General features: G+C 45.9%; 1 protein-coding gene across 5 annotated transcripts in view; it reads left to right on the plus strand.

Moving 5' to 3' along the window:
* zfyve28 (zinc finger, FYVE domain containing 28) overlaps positions 1–16,122 on the plus strand; it is a 214,885-nt gene extending 198,763 nt beyond the window's left edge. For 3 of the 5 annotated variants that reach the window (XM_038805888.1, XM_038805890.1, XM_038805889.1), the window contains 4 exons: positions 2,930–3,046; positions 4,548–4,652; positions 13,425–13,528; positions 14,458–16,122. In XM_038805888.1, coding sequence (XP_038661816.1) covers positions 2,930–3,046; positions 4,548–4,652; positions 13,425–13,528; positions 14,458–14,589 — 458 coding nt within the window. In that variant the 3' untranslated portion in view covers positions 14,590–16,122. Of the gene's footprint in view, positions 1–2,929; positions 3,047–4,547; positions 4,653–13,424; positions 13,529–14,457 lie in introns of those variants that run through there. The other 2 variants (XR_005461669.1, XR_005461670.1) reach the window with 1 other exon arrangement.
* Positions 16,123–16,615: the final 493 nt, after the last annotated feature.

The following is a 16,615-nucleotide window of genomic DNA, read 5'->3' on the forward strand; positions in this document are numbered from 1 at the left end:
ACCTTTGAATTTTTACACAATCATACTTTCATTAAATGGAGCAACTAGAGTGTCCTGCACGTTGCCTCCTGGGTTTTTCAGAAACATTGATGTCTTTCTTTAGTTTTTAGTGAGCAAGGAAGTATGTTGGAAGTCAGCTAAATCATCTTTTGTATCTGCCTGATTTTGTGGAGAATTGCATATGTCCTGTCCACAAAAAGCAGGACAAATCTAATCCAATTACTGCCCCATCAGCCTCGTCTCTTATCATGAAAGAAGTGACAGAAGGTGTCATGGTATTGCATTGTACGGGCAGCACGGTGGCCTAGTGGTTAGCACAACCGCCTCACGGCGCTGAGGTCCCAGGTTCGATCCCGGCTCTGGGTCACTGTCTGTGTGGAGTTTGCACATTCTCCCCGTGTCTGCATGGGTTTCGCCCCCACATCCCAAAAATGTGCAGAGTAGGTGGATTGGCCACGCTAAATGGCCCCTTAATTGGAAAAAATAATTGGGTAATCTAAATTTAAAAAAAAAAATGATATTGCATTGTAGCACTTACAAAGCAATGAATTGCTCACGGATTCTCAGCTGGGGTAGAAGTGAAGGGAGACGGGCGGTTGGTATCTCCAGTGATGGAAGGCTAGGAGTCACACTGGTACAAAGGAAGATCATCATTATGGTTGTTAGTGACTAATCATCTCCATCTCGGGGCATCACTGCTAGAGTTCCCCAAGGTAGTCCGCAAGGCCCAACCATCTTGAAACCACAAGTGCCAGGCAATGAGCCATCTCCAATAAGAGAATCTAATTATCTCCCTTGAAATGTTCTAATATTATTGCTGAATTCCCCACCAAAATCTTGGGGGTTACTATCAACCAGAAATATAACTTGGGCCACAGCATTTAGATGGCTCGTCAAAAGCTGGTCAGAGAATGGAAATTCTGCAGCGAATAATTCACCTACTGATTCCCCAAAATCTGTCCACCATCTTCACGGCACAAGTCAAGGGTGAATACTCTCCTCTTGCTTGGATGAGTGCAGCTCCAATAGCACCCTAAGCTCGATACCATCCAGGACAAACAAAGCAGCCTGCTTAATTGGCGCCCGTCACCACTTTTTTTTTTGTTGAAAATATTTTATTATGGCATATATAATCTTAATTTTCAAGAGGGGGGGAAAAAACAAATAACACCCACCCAGCCAACCACCAAACCCAGCCAACGTGATTTGCTTACACAGTTCCCCAATCACCCTTTCCTGTTAGCTTAATTTTCCCCAAAGAAGTCTATGAACGGCTGCCACCTCCGGGCAAACCCTAGCATCGATACTCTTGGGGCGCGAACTTGACCTTCTCAAATCCGGCCATGTCACTGACCCATGTCACGATTTCGGGTTTTCTGAGTCCCTCACGCCAATAAGATCCATCTCGGGGCTACCAGGGAGGCAACGACCAAACCCCATCACCACTTTAAACAGTCGCTCCCTCCACCATGGGTGCAGCAGTGTGTACCATCTACAAACTGCTCTGAGCAACTGGCCAAATCCTCCTTCGACAGCACCTTCCAACCCAAGACCATGACCATTTAGAAGGACAAGGGTAGCAGGTACATGGGAACACCACCACCTGGAGGTTCCCTTCCAAGTCGCTCACCATCCTGACTTGGAAAAAATATCGCCGTTCCTTCACTGTCACTGGGTCAAAATCGTGGAACTCTCTCCCTAACAGCACAGTGGATGCACCTACACCACATGGACTGCAGCGGTTCAAGAAGGCAACTCACCATCACCTTCTCGAGGGCAATTAGGGATGGGCAACAAATGCTGACCCAGCCAGCAACGCCCACATCCTGTAAAAGAATAAAAGTTTGGATGCACCAGGGGTATTGAGTGGTCCCGGTATGATATCTGATTGTGGGGGGTGGAGGGGAAATGAATTTACTAAAAGAATCAACTATCTCTGATAGAATTTCATGATGCACCATCTTCCTCAGCCCTGTGTTTATAAGTATGTGATGACTCCAGTTCAGGTTAATACTTTATTTTTTTCCCCAAGAAATGTAATGACTCTTTAGTTTCATGCACCGATGTGTGTCAGTTATTATTTTCTATGTTAATGGTGGTCTATAAATGAAAGAGGTTTAGTTATTGATTAAAGAATGTAAGCTCCACTGCTTCAGCGTTCTCGGTACTGCACTACCAAGTTTGTGGGTCACCAATGATACTGTAAATTGGATCTTGGCACCACCTTTTTTTGAAATAAGAGGGCTGTCATGATTGATTCAATGGCCTGGATCTTAAAGAGTCCCAGTAGTTGAGAAGTTTGAGGGCCATGGTGGCACTTCTCTGGATTTGAGCCCAAGTGGGTTCCCCAGAAATAGCTGTACTTTTGAATGGGTTCCAGAGGAGGACATACTGATGGCCACACCGGGATCTGTCAGTCTTGCATTACCTTTTTTTTTAAAGGCTGCTCATTTCCCGTACCAGCCTCCCCGGATAGGTGCCGGAATGTGGTGACTAGGGGCTTTTCACAGTAACTTCATTGAAGCCTACTCGTGACAATAAGCGATTTTCTTTTTCTTTTTTTTCTATTTGCAGGCACAGAGCGGATTCAGTGGAGGGGACGGGGTGAAGTGAGGTGGGGTCCGAGGGGTACTGGGGATGCGAACGGGGTTGGTGTCCAGGGAGACGGAGAATGGGGATGTTGTGCCACTGACTGCGAGATCCAGGCCATTGTATTGATAGAATCATTGATACACATTACAAGTTGGAAAATGCAAATTGTGGGATATGGTGAGGAAGTGAGATGAGACCCGTTTCCCCACATTTGCTCACCAGGTCATGTCTGTCTGACTTTGGGTGGTGCATTGAGATCCAATGGTTTACAATCAATCTGTGAGCAAGAAGTTACTTATGCAGTAATTTGTTTTAAATTTATCTCTTAACATCATAGGTGTTGCTGATCAGCTGCAAACTAACTATGCAAGTGACCTGCGAAGCATTCTTAAAACCCTGTTTGAGGTCATGGCGACCAAGTTAGAATACGAGGGCAGCAGGACAGAGAAGATAGGTAAGGATGGATTTCTGAAACATTAACATGCCTCTTACTCTGTACGGATGTTTACTAAACTGCAAAATGTTTTGGAATTCAGATACTTTTTCCTGCATAGTATAAAACCCATTTCTAAAATTCACTGTCATCCTGCAGTGGTTATTGAAATTGAAAAGGGCTTTATCTCGAAATGTATAAATTTTCAGATTGTAAGCCACCTAAATCAATAGTAAAAGTAATTTAAGGTTCAAAATAACTTTCAAATCTGTTGGAAGATTTCTGTTGGAGGTGTAAGTGATTGGAGTAAGAGCACCCTCTGACTTCTGTATCAATTGACATCTATTACTCTGGCCTTCTCTATCAGTTCACAGTCTTGAACAAGCCCATTTGTGCAGCAAATCTGCCTTAATTAACATAGCCATAGCAAGAGGGCACTGTTAGCCGTGGAGTTTCCACAGGGAAAAAGCATATTACTGCTTTTAATAACCTCTGTGTTGGGCATAAGAAACCTTTACTGTCCAGTTGTCCGAAGGGCGCTGAGGAAATCTTGGGCAGCAAACAATGTCAGTCAATTTTTCTGCAAGCCCTGGACATGAAGGATTTTGCTGTCGCGGAACGCACAATTGGCTGAAAGTTTTTATTTTTGCAGACTTCACTTCACCTAGTTCCCACATGTGATCCAGGTAATGGCTGGAGTGGAGGGTCAGTTGTGAGGAAAATCAGCTGCAAGAGAACGTGTCGTGGAGCATGTACTTTATTCCCTTCACCTCTGATCTCCTAAAGCCTACCGTGATCAAATAGGCAATTAATGAAGGAATACATGCTAGGGTGATTAAACATGTTGCTTGTCCTTTTTCATTACTGAAGAGAAGAAAAAGGCTTGCATTCATGTAGTGCCTCGTGATGTCCCCAAGTGCTTCACAGCCAGTAAAGCACTTTTTAAGTAACAAAGTGCTGGAAGCTTAGCCGGTGTGCCCGCATCTGTGAAGAAACGGTGTTAATGTTTCGAGTCCAATATGACTCCTTCAGAACTCCTACCAAAGCACTTGTTGTGTAGTCGCTGTTGTAATACAGGAAACAATTTGCACCCAACAAGGCCATGATAAATTGCCCTTATTGACCAAAAAGGTTAGATGGGGTTATGGGCATAGGGTGGAAGTGAGGGCTTAAGTGGGTTGGTGCAGACTCGATGGGCCAAATGGCCTCCTTCTGCACTGTATGTTCTATGTTCCGTTTGATGTCTTGTCAGAAAGTGCAACACTCCCTCAGCACTACAATGGAGTGTCAGTTTGGATCTCTGTGCTCGAGTCCTGCAGTAGAACCTGAACCCAGAAGCTTAGAGTCCAACTGAGCCACAGCAGGCACTGCTTGCAGCGTGAGAAGCTCACTGGTTGAACAATGGAAAAACCTAAGTCACGACCTGATCTGTAATTGAGAATGTGACGGTAAAATCCATGAACTCAGCTTCCAAGTGTAAATACGAGTGTTTGCTCCAATACCATTGGCTTGTTTGTTTCAGGTGACCAGACATTGAGAAGTCCTGTACTAGAAGACTGTGCTTTATGTCGGGAAAGTGTTCCTTCCTCAGAACTTGCTGACAAGGCAAGAGATGAGGACCTTGAAGGTGAAGTATTAAGAATTTCCCAATACAGTCAACAGTTGGGAGTGGATAGATGTGTGAATTGATACTTTTTACAGAAATATGCGTAATTTTGCTCACCCATGTTTTTCAGTTTAGAAACGTTATTAAGTATTGTTAATGAAGAGGATTGATGTTGACCTGACACTAGCTTAAGTTTGTGAGCTTTGACTGCACAAAACAATCCATTTGTTTTCAGAGTTTATTGCACTAAGGCCTCTTTTGTTACATTGACCTTTGCTGACCTTAACTAATTTAATTCCTTTAAGTTAACCCCATCCATAGGAATTCAGTATTTGAAGCCTGTAAGCTCCTTCTGCCAGAGTGGGGGACCTCTGCCTGACTACCTTCAATCAATTCAGCACCAAGAAGTGGATCTGTTGCTTAGTCCTTCCTCGTAATATGGAACACCTTGAGCAAATGTGTCCCTATAATATTGAGAACATTTGGCTAACCTTGCCCAATTGGTCCCTGAGCTCCGTTTCTGACCTTCCATCCTCTCCAGCAATCAATGCCAGTCTCCACCCATGCTTTGCCCCACCTGCTGCTTTGACCCTCAGCTATGCCTTCTTTACTGGACAGACTCGATTTATCCTAATGCTCTCCTGGTTGACACTTCAATTTCCATCCCCTGTAAACTTGAACTGATCCAAAATACAACTAGCGCTACCCTAATACGCACCAAATCCTGTTCACCCATCTGCTTGCTGACCTATGTTGGTTCCTGGTCCAACAAGGTCCAAAGTGGCCTTTCTCCCTGTCCCTGTGCCCTGCTTTAGCGTACAATGCTCTCAGCACTTTCTGCTGTTTCAACACAAGCACGCATGATTTCCTCACTCCACTGCTGGTGGTTGTACATTTAACTGTCTCAACCCCAAACCCCTCTACCTCTCTCCATCAGGTGTCCCCACAATCCTACAATGTGCAAGCTAGGTGGATTGGCCACCACTAAATTGCCCCTTAATTGGAAAAAAAAATTGGGTACTCTAAATTTAAAAAGACAGGCTGCAAACCCATTCAGTCGACAATCCACTGACTTCCAGAATGGACTCCTGCCACTGATGCAGAAAATTCAGTCCATTGTGTCTTTATAAAAGAGCATTAACCTGTTGTCTCGATAACATGTTCAATTGTAATGTTACAGGCAGGGATGATCAATTCGAACAGCACTAATTATTCCTCACCACCCGTTTCTAAATGTATATTTTTAAAATAAATTTAGAGTACCCAATTCTTTTTTTCCCCACTCAAGGGGCAGTTTAGTGTGGCCAATGCACCTACCCTGTACATCTTTGGGTTGTGGGGGTGAGACCCACACAGACATGGAGAGAATATGCAAACTCCACACGGACAGTGACCCAGGCCCGGGATCGAACCCGGGTCCTCGGCGCCATGAGGCAGCCGTGCTAGCCCTGTGCCACCGTGCTGCCCTACTTTAGTCAATGTTGACTCCTCCAGAATTAATGGAAGTTGTCAGTATTTTATACTTCTGATTAATATTGCTAAATGTGACTATGTAAACATTTTTAAGTAGCTTGAAAAGCTTCTTAAAAGTTAATGTGTTGGTAGACGCTCGCTCATGTGTCTAAATACAAGCAGCTATGATATAAGGTGCAGAGAAAAATCAGATTTTTGAAAGCCATTTTAAAAAGTCCATTTGATATTGTTAAAAATGTGAAATGTTTAATTCAAATTCCCGTGTTTCCCACTTTCAAGATAATTATTTATAAAATTTTCCTCAAGCAAAAGTAGTATGAACCTTCATTTTTAGAAGTTTATTGATGGAAGAGAATCCAATTGTGCGAACGCGTGTTATTTGTAATGATTGGATCCGAACATGTTAATTCCACTCTATGTTCGGCACAGCCCAATGTTTAGATATCCATAGCATTTCCCTGTAGAGCACAAGGTGAGGAAAACCAAGAATAAAGTCAATAAATTTAAAATCAGCTCTTTAAGGTAGGATGAAGTTGGTCTCTCGGTCCCTCCCCCTCTGATCGATTGAGATCCTGCTCTCCCCTTCCTTCATTAACCAGCGTTGGTTGATAAAAGCGACCAAAAGCTGGCCTGGGAGGTGCTCCATGTTCCACTGTCCATCAAACACCCCAATGTGGACAGAATGGAGTAACGGCCACATTCCTCTTGACCAGATGAGTCAAAGGAGCCAGGTGGACCACGAGCGGCCTGGAGCAAAGTGCACAGGGGCATGGAACCAAGGGACAGCCTTGGAATGAAATCTGCACCTTTCTGCGGCCTGGGTTGCTGGCATTGCCCTTCTGAAATCTCGCTGAGAACATCCACCATCCACACCTTTCCATTTGTTGCCAGTGCGCTCAGTGATCTACCCCAGGGTTTTAATAGAGGATTGAGTAAAACATGACTCTAGAGGGTACCCGTGAGAGACAACAGTTCCTCACTATTTACCCTGTCCATACCCCTCGGGATCTTGAACCTCCATCAAGTCTCCTTTCTACCTTCCTTTCTCTAAGGAAAACAGTCCGAACCTCTCCAATCTATGCTCAAGAGCTCTGATTATTTATTCCTGGCATCATTCTTGTGAATCTCCTCTGTACTCTCTCCAATAAAATGAAATTAAAATCACTTACTGTCACAAGTAGGCTTCAATGAAGTTACTGTGAAAAGCCCCTAGTCGCCACATTCCGGCACCTGTTCAGGGAGACCGGTACGGGAATTGAACCGTGCTGCTGGCCTGCCTTGGTCTGCTTTCAAAGCCAGCGATTTAGCCCAGTGTGCTAAACCAGCCCCTGTGCCTTCCCATTCTTCCTCGACTATGGTCCCCGGGACTGGATGCAGTTCTCCACATGAGGCCTAACTAGTGCCTTATACAAGCTCAACATGACCTTACTCTTGTACTCAATGCCCCTGGGACAGTGCATTGCAGATGTTCTCAACTCTGTGAGGGCTGTTTTTATGGCTCTGCTTTTAACCAGCTCAGTTTCAATTATATCCCTTTGTTTTTGATTTCAATTACATCAACAATTGTATTTATTTAGCACCTTCAATGTGATAAAACATCCCAAGGTGTTTGACAGGGATATTATAAACTAAAATTTGACATGGAGACACAATTTGGGGCAGATGACAAAATGCTTGGGCAAGGAGGAAGGTGTTAAGGTGCGTCTTAAAGGAGTAAAGAGAGGTGAAGAAGTTTAGGGGGGGAATTCCAGAGCTTAAGACCCAGGCAGCTGAGGCACAACCACCAATGGCAGAGCAATTAAAAATTGGATAACTGGAGGTTGGAGTTAGAGGAGTGCAGATATTTCAGAGATGTGTGGCTGCAGGAGATAAAAGAGATGGGGAGCAACAAGACATTGAGGACTTTGAGAGCAAGGAATTTTAAAATCAAAATATTGTATAACCAGGAGCCAGTGTAGGCCAGCGGACAGCGGAAATGGGTGAATAGCATTTGGTGTGGCGTTGGACTCGAGCAGCAGAATAGTAGATGACATCAAGTTTACAGAGGGTAAGGCCGGCCAACAACATGTTAGGATAAGTAAGTCTAGAGGTAACGGTTTTTAATGAGGGTGAGGATGTGGTTGGGCAGATCAGTAACAGTAGAAAAGTCTTGATGACCGAGAGGCTAGGGACTAGACAATTGGAGTTTAAGAGCAGTAGATGAACTTGGTGAGGTGGAGTCAGGCAACTGGACATAGGCGGTCTTAATGATGTTGAGGACTTGTGCTTGGAAACTCCCCTCCTGGCCCAATATGGCACCAAGGTTTCCTGCTGGAGGAAATTTCACACATTTAAATCAAGTCTCTATTTCATCTGCTCAAATCTCTTGGTTTCTCCTTGTAGCTAAATCCCTTACTTCCTAGATCTCCTGCTGAATGGTTGCCATAGTTACTCCAAGATCTGTGCATCCAACTTTCAGTTCCACACGCAAGCTTTGTGCTCGTTTGTAACTATGCGACTGACATAAACTATTAGTCCAATTATTTGTCCCACTCTGATTCGATTGAGGCTGCAAAATCTTCAAACACTGCTGTGACCTCATTGCCTAATCGTTTCAGTAGTATTCAAACTACTTTTTTTAATTAGGATCTCCGCAAAAGACAAGGCAGCCTGCTAGCTGTTCCAGCAAGATATAGAAGATTCATTGTTTAATTGGATTTAATGAATAAGCAATTGTTAGTTAGAATATTGAGCAGTTTGGCAAAATATAAAATCCTAACTTTGAAATCTACTGCTGATGTAATAAAACATAGTTTTGGATACTTGCATACCTTACCTTATACACTCAGGCGTGATTGAAGATTAGGACGATCATGAACTAACAAACGAGCATATTTGATACTGTCCTGTATCCAGGTAATCTATTAGCATAATTTGAACACGCCGGTAACCTAGGTCTCTGTATCCATTCACTTGAAGAAAATCCGATGTTTTGAAGGAAATTGCATGTCATATTAATGTACACAGCATCCTTTTGACCATTGCTTCATCATCAGTGGTCATTCAGGTTGAACTAAACACAACTGTTCTAGAATTGTGCAGTTTCCTCCTGAGCATATCGTTTTTTTTATGTACCAGTGTATTTCAGTAGGCAGCTACCAATTTGTAAGATATATTACTCATCAAACTCCCTCCGCCAACTTTCTTCCCCCTCCGAAAGAATCTTGGGGAGGCAAGGTTTAATACATGCTGATTGACCTCCCATGTGTATTCCTATCTGGTTCACTAATGTTCACTTTAGGGAAGGAAATATGCCGTCCTTACCTGGTCTGGCCTACATGTGACTCCAAACCCACAGCAATGTGGTTGACTCTAAACTGTACTCTGAAATGGTCGAGCAAAGCGCTCAGTTCAAAGGCAATCAGGGATGGGCAACAAATGCTGGCCTTGCCAGCTCACACCCACATCCCATGAAAGAATTTTTAAAAATCTGTATTCTACATGTGAACAATTAGATGCAGCACTGTAGCACAGTGGTTAGCACTGTGGCTTCACAGCGCCAGGGGGTGAGCCCCTGCACTCTGGGTTTTCCCTTTGTTCAGGGAACCTCCAAAGTAGTTGCTTGCAGTGCCTCTGTGTTCCAAGTCACAACATGTGGCCTGTTGTAGCCAGCCTAATGCCCTGTAGCCAGCCTAATGCCCTGTAGCCAGCCTAATGCCCTGTAGCCAGCCTAATGCCCTGTAGCCAGCCTAATGCCCTGTAGCCAGCCTAATGCCCTGTAGCCAGCCTAATGCCCTGTAGCCAGCCTAATGCCCTGTAGCCAGCCTAATGCCCTGTAGCCAGCCTAATGCCCTGTAGCCAGCCTAATGCCCTGTAGCCAGCCTAATGCCCTGTAGCCAGCCTAATGCCCTGTAGCCAGCCTACTGCCCTGTAGCCAGCCTACTGCCCTGTAGCCAGCCTACTGCCCTGTAGCCAGCCTACTGCCCTGTAGCCAGCCTACTGCCCTGTAGCCAGCCTACTGCCCTGTAGCCAGCCTACTGCCCTGTAGCCAGCCTACTGCCCTGTAGCCAGCCTACTGCCCTGTAGCCAGCCTACTGCCCTGTAGCCAGCCTACTGCCCTGTAGCCAGCCTACTGCCCTGTAGCCAGCCTAATGCCCTGTAGCCAGCCTAATGCCCTGTAGCCAGCCTAATGCCCTGTAGCCAGCCTAATGCCCTGTAGCCAGCCTAATGCCCTGTAGCCAGCCTAATGCCCTGTAGCCAGCCTACTGCCCTGTAGCCAGCCTACTGCCCTGTCGCCAGCCTACTGCCCTGTCGCCAGCCTACTGCCCTGTCGCCAGCCTACTGCCCTGTCGCCAGCCTACTGCCCTGTCGCCAGCCTACTGCCCTGTCGCCAGCCTACTGCCCTGTCGCCAGCCTACTGCCCTGTCGCCAGCCTACTGCCCTTACTATCTTTGTTCCTGTTTCCCTATGGTAATTTCTCCAGCCCACCCCCACCCCCCTGTCATCCTCTTCCCTCCCCTCCACCCACCTTTGCCTGCACACACTCCCTTTCAGGTGATGCGCCGCAGACCCTCCTCATTCGTGCTTCCTAGCGCTAGCTTTCCCGCTAGTGCGGTGGCCCCTTCCTGGGGTTGGTTATGTCTCCGCCCATCACCCGCTGTCTGTTCTCCCTACCTGTTGTTCTCTTCACCCTTTCCTGCGCTCTTCTGTTCCCGCTCTTTCCTTCCTCTGCAACTCCCGTCCTCAGAGCGGGCAATGCAGTCACGCGCAAAGTGTTCTTCAAGTTGCTTAAATAAATTAATAAAATCTCTTTGGGTGCTCTGTTCACCGCTGTCCCTGCTGCCCCTTCTCCAGCCCGTTCTCCAGGAAGAATTTGTCCGAGTCCGCAGGGGCCGTGAAGAAGTGCTCCCTGCCCTGGAATGTGACCCAGAGTTTGGCCAGATCCAGCATCCCACATTTTACACCGCTCTTGTTAAACTCTACCCGGGTCTTGGCCAGGTCAGCCCCAATATCCTGATGGATCCTGATCCAGTGATGTTTTCATTTGTCTTACCCAGCTCCGGATTCTTTCCCGATCCTGGTACCGGTGCATTTTGGTGATTCTCGCCCTTGGCTGCATTCCGGCCTTGGGTTTCGGGTGGAGCGACCGGTGTGCTCTGTCTATTTCTGGTGTGTTGGAGAAGCTATCCCTTCCCACCAGGTTGCCCAGCATTTGGGCCACATAGTCTGTGGGGTCCCTGCCTTGATCCCCTCTGCAGGGCAGGCCCACCAACCGCAGGTTTTGGCCCCTTGATTGGTTCTCCTGATGTTCTATCTTTTCCCTCAGGCTCTGCAACTTTGTTATTTTCTTTTCCGGAGCGGCGACCCAGTTGCTCTGGGCTGAGGCCTTTTCCAGCACCTCTACGGCGCTCTCCTGGGCCTCCAATCACCTTTCCATCTTGTTCAGGGCCACCTGCATGGTCGCCAGAGCTTCTGCGATCGCCCCCCGATCACAGTCTGAATGTCGGTCTTCATCTCCTCTCCGTGTTCTCTCAGTTCCCCTGAGAGAAACATCCTCCAACCACCCTCTGGTGAGGGGTGTGGCGGGTTGGTCATTCTCGCTCTGGCGTGGCCCGAGCTTCGTCTCCTTTTGCGTCTCCTGGATTTTCCCATTTCTTATCCCTTTACGGCCTCTGGAGTTGCTGTTGCTCCGCATCTCCGTTCGTGTCGATGTTGGTTGGGGTGTGGGGATACATTTTTCCCTGTGTTAGCGGGCTATATTGAGTAAAAGAGCCGATTTTTGGGTTCGTGGGAGATGTGCAGCTACTCGGCACATCCCCATCACCGGAAGTCTCCACTTTCTGTGTGTTTGAGAGGGGCTGTTTTCAGATAACCTGGGTTTCTTCACTGATAACTGGCAAGAAAGGTGAAGGGGATAATTGACTCCCTGCATAGAGAATGTGCACTGAGCCGCTTTGTGGGTGCAGATTTGTTTCTGTGTGCAATGCTCTGTTCAGCGCAGATATTACCCTCCATGGTTCATCTCTTAACCGATGGGACTTGACTGGCGCTCTTGAACCTGATTAAATGAAAACTCTGAAGCTATGAGCAGGAACATTTTAAAATAAAGAATTCAACATAAATTTTTAAAAATCAAACTAAATGAAAGGAGTCGAAGTGAGTGCAGTGGAGGGGGTGGGGGTAACTGCATTCTAAATACTTCCTCCAGGCATAGTTTCACTTTTTTAAACAGAGGTTAATTTTGTTGCAGAAGCCAAGCGTGCAATTCAAGCCAACACTGCTCTTAATTACTGGTTTCCTTTTTGGTCTCAGCATATTTCTGTGAGGTAAGGAGGTATTAAAGTGATTACCAAACGAGAAGAAAAGCAGCGGAGGGATTCTGTTCAGTCGATGAAGCTCTTTCCACTGTCACTCCACACACACAATATACAAACTCGTGGAATCTTAGTCATTTACCCCAAGTAAGGAGACCATGCAGCCTATCGAGTCCTTGCTGGCCCTTTCAGGAGGGAATCGGTCAGTCCTGTTCCCCCACTGTTAACCCCATCCCAAAGTTTATTTTCCCTCGTGCCCATCCAATTTCCTTTTGAAATAATTCTTCATCTCTGCTTCCACCCCCCTCGTGGGCAGCATGTTCCAGGTCATCGCCACCCAAAAGTTCTCTTCACATCTCTTACCCAAACCTATACCCTTAGTGTTTGTTCCATCAGCTAATGGAAACAGTTTTTTTTTTTCCTTCCCCCATTCATCAAACAATTACAGTAAATCATTTCCATACCTTCACAATGACCCTTGCCTAACGTGTGATGACTAGATCGGGATGCAGTACTCTCGCTGAGGCCTAACCTGAGCTTTCTGAGTATTTCTTGCATGCTTTCCTCCTTCATGGGGGTTGCTTTAGCTCAGTTGGCTGGACAGCTGGTTTGTGATGCAGAGCGAGGCCAACAGCGTGGGTTCAATTTCTGTACCTACTGAGGTTATTCATGAAGGCCCCGCCTTTTCAACTTCGCCTATCGCCCGAGTTGATCCTCTGGTTACATCGCCACCGCCAGGCACCTCTCCCCCTCAAGAGGGAAAGCAGCCTGTCCATTTGAGACAATGGTGACTTTACTCCCTTCTACTGTTACACTGAGATATTCCAAAGCAGTTTGTGTTGAGTGATGCCCCATCTAATGAATTCTAAAATTGGATTAAGATGTAGTTATGTGTATTTATAATCATTGGTGTTTTTTTTAAACCAGCAAAGTAGTGTTGTGAGGGAGGAATGACTGACTCTGGTTACATGATTGAGCGAAAGATTATCCGTTGTTGATGGACCCTTCTGTTTGCTGTTTGTGACAGATCCTCCAGAATGGGTACCAGATGAAGTCTGCAGTTACTGTACTGCATGCAAGGCACCATTCACTGTGATCCGAAGAAAGCACCATTGCAGAAGCTGTGGAAAGGTAATTGATTAAGCACTGGGCTCAAGGGGAGATTTTGAATGGAATGGATTTCCAGCCCCAGAGGAAATGGTACATTTAATTATGAAATTGATAGAAAGAACAATCCAGCTTCACTTGGTCGCTGCTCAGGTCCTTATCGCTGGCAGAGGCACTGATTGGAGTGAAGTGGGAGTAAGGAACTCCCACTCGCTTCAAAGTACAAATGTCCGATTGATTATGGCTCTTGACTCTCAACCCAGAGGTCTCGAGTTCAGCTTTCTTCACAATGTATGGTGTGAAATTGAATCCAATCAACCCAGTCGCTTTTGGGCTAGCATCAGAAATTCGACCATGAGCAATTCCACATTGGTCTAAAAACTCACTGATTTCTAACGTTCTTCAAGGAAGAACTTCTAGCAACAACTGTCCTGTTTCGCCTCCGTGTGGATGGCAGTCTCTCTCTATAACTGCCATGGGAAACTGTTGAGGTGACTAACATAGATGGACTTGAGGGGAAGCTAATTAATACTTGAGGGAAAAGGAGCAGATGAATATTAAACGGTGGTAGATGAAATGAAAAAATGAAATGAAAATCGCTTATTGTCACAAGTAGGTTTCAAATGAAGTTACTGTGAAAAGCCCCTAGTCGCCACATTCCGGCGCCTGTTCGGGGAGGCTGGTACGGGAATTGAACCCGCGCTGCTGCTTTGTTCTGCATTACAAGCCAGCTATTTAGCCCAGTTTGCTAAGCCAGCCCCTGGTTGGTGTGGCAAGTGCTGGCTCTGAGTTTGGACTGAGTGGCCTGATTCTGAACAGTAAATTCTATGCGTCAAATGTTTATTCCATGTCATGTCTTCAATTTTTAAAAATGTTATGGGAGCCTCCAGAATGGATAATGACTTTTGTTTTCCCTGTGTTTTTAAATGTTAAAATGCCTTTTCATTTGACAGATCTTCTGCTCACGTTGCTCTTCTCATTCTGCTCCCTTACCTCGATATGGCCAGATGAAACCAGTCCGGGTCTGCACACACTGCTACATGTTCCACGTGACGCCCTTCTACAGCGACAAAGCGAGTATTTGACACATGCTGAGTGAGCAGCCGGGTTCTGGCAAGCAAGGACTAGTTCGACATGACTGCAACTGATGGTTGGGATGCCACCAGCTGGATGTGCTGGCATTGTTTATTTCTAGTTGCAGTGGAAATTTGGCTGGAGCTATCTTGGAGGCAATGAGGTAGTTCTGAAGCTGGAACTCTCGGGTGGAAATTTTTGTACCGACCTTTTTAAATGCATTTTGATAATGAGCTGCTAAAAGGAAGTACTGAGCTTCCATAGCTGTTCCGCTGTGGTATGGTCTTCCACAAATTTGTATCGGAGCTTGAACATATCTTGAACTAAAGGAAGGCACTACAGGGGTGGTGGGAAGCGGGGGTTTGAGAGGGAGGGGGAAGAGGGCGCTATCTGGAGGCCTTGCGATACTGGGGCCCCCTTGTGTTCCTACTATTATCCACTGATGACAGTTCATGTATTGGTTATGTTCATCTAATCACAGCAGAAATGTCCCAGATCTTTGTTGGAGATTAGGAGAGATTCTTTGGAAATTCTATTTGTACTGTTTAAGCAAAGTCCGTGCCATTGAGTAACAGCGATGCCACTGTTAAAGTTGCTTTCAGCAGCAAAAACCTCACAATTTGAATGTTAAGTGACACGACGAGACCTGTGTAGTTTTCTTTTGACGTTCTGACGTTCCTAATCACATTTTTACAGTCAATTTAGACCCCTCTTGAGTTTTGAGGAGCAAGTGATGGCATTGCCCCCTGTGTGGTGGGTTGGTACAGCATAGCGATGAACAGATGTCCACCGTGTAAAGTTCTCGATCTCAGTTGTGCTGTTGTGGACATGTTGGGCAGTGAACAGACAGTAGTTCATTGGTAGAGGGATCAAAGGGCTTTGATTTTTCAATGGCAACTGCTGCGCACACATTAGGACAAGGAGAGAAACATTTGTCAGTAAAATTTAAGGGTTTAGAATTGCATTTAATTAAGGTATGGATGTTGAGTAGCTACTTCTGTGTGGCTACAGTATTGACATGGATAATCGATACACAATGCTCAGTTAATGGTTTACTTGACATCACCTGGAACCTTTACATATTGAACAACTTCCAGAATATGCTGTTTTTTCTTTCAGACAAAGGTACTTAAAACCATTCATAAGACCCATACTGCGAGAGTGGCTGAACGCTAAAAGCCTGTTAGCAATCAAAGCTGTGGGGACTACAGTTTTACCTTCAGTTTAAAAATTGACACTCAATTTCCCTCTTCCCGCACCCAAAATGTTCTTCCTGTTTCACCCTGAAGATTTTTCCACTTGGCCAAGTACCTCTTCGTGGTCATTGATTTGCTAACTCGCCCATGCCATGCTTCATTTGTAAGCTGGTGCTGTGTCACTATAGATGGCATCATATTAAATCTCAATCCTGCTTTGACTGTGGGCTGCACAGTAGTACAATGGTTAGCACAGTTGCTTAACAGCTCCAGGGTCCCAGGTTCGATTCCCGACTTGGGTCACTGTCTGTGCGGAGTCTGCACGTTCTCCCCGTGTGTGTGTGGATTTCCTCCTGGTGCTCCGGTTTCCTCCCACAGTCCAAAGATGTGCAGGTTAGGTGGATTGGACATGATAAATTGCCCTTGGTTCCAAAATTGCCCTTAGTGTGGAGTGGGGTTACTGGGTTATGGGGATAGGGTGGAGGTGTGAACCTTGGGTAGGGTGCTCTTTCCAAGAGCTGGTGCAGACTCGATGGGCCAAATGGCCTCCTTCTGCACTGTAAACTCTATGACTGCTTGCCACCAAACTTTGCAAGAGGCATTTCCTTTCTCCATCTTCCTCAAACCAAGCTCCACAGTTGAAAGAACAATTGTAGCACCCCATTGTTGCTGCTGCAACCAAAATCACCCTCAGCCCTGGAACCCTCTGCACTCCATGGCTGCGAGGCACTGGGCAGTGCCTTTGCCTATTGGGCCATTCAGGAGCTTCTAGTCCGGGTGGTGAGCCCTGTTCCATATACTTAATATCAAATTAACTGCCTTCATATCTAACTTTATTTTT

Source organism: Scyliorhinus canicula, chromosome 8, assembly GCF_902713615.1.
Source record: "Scyliorhinus canicula chromosome 8, sScyCan1.1, whole genome shotgun sequence".
Lineage (NCBI taxonomy): Eukaryota > Metazoa > Chordata > Chondrichthyes > Carcharhiniformes > Scyliorhinidae > Scyliorhinus > Scyliorhinus canicula.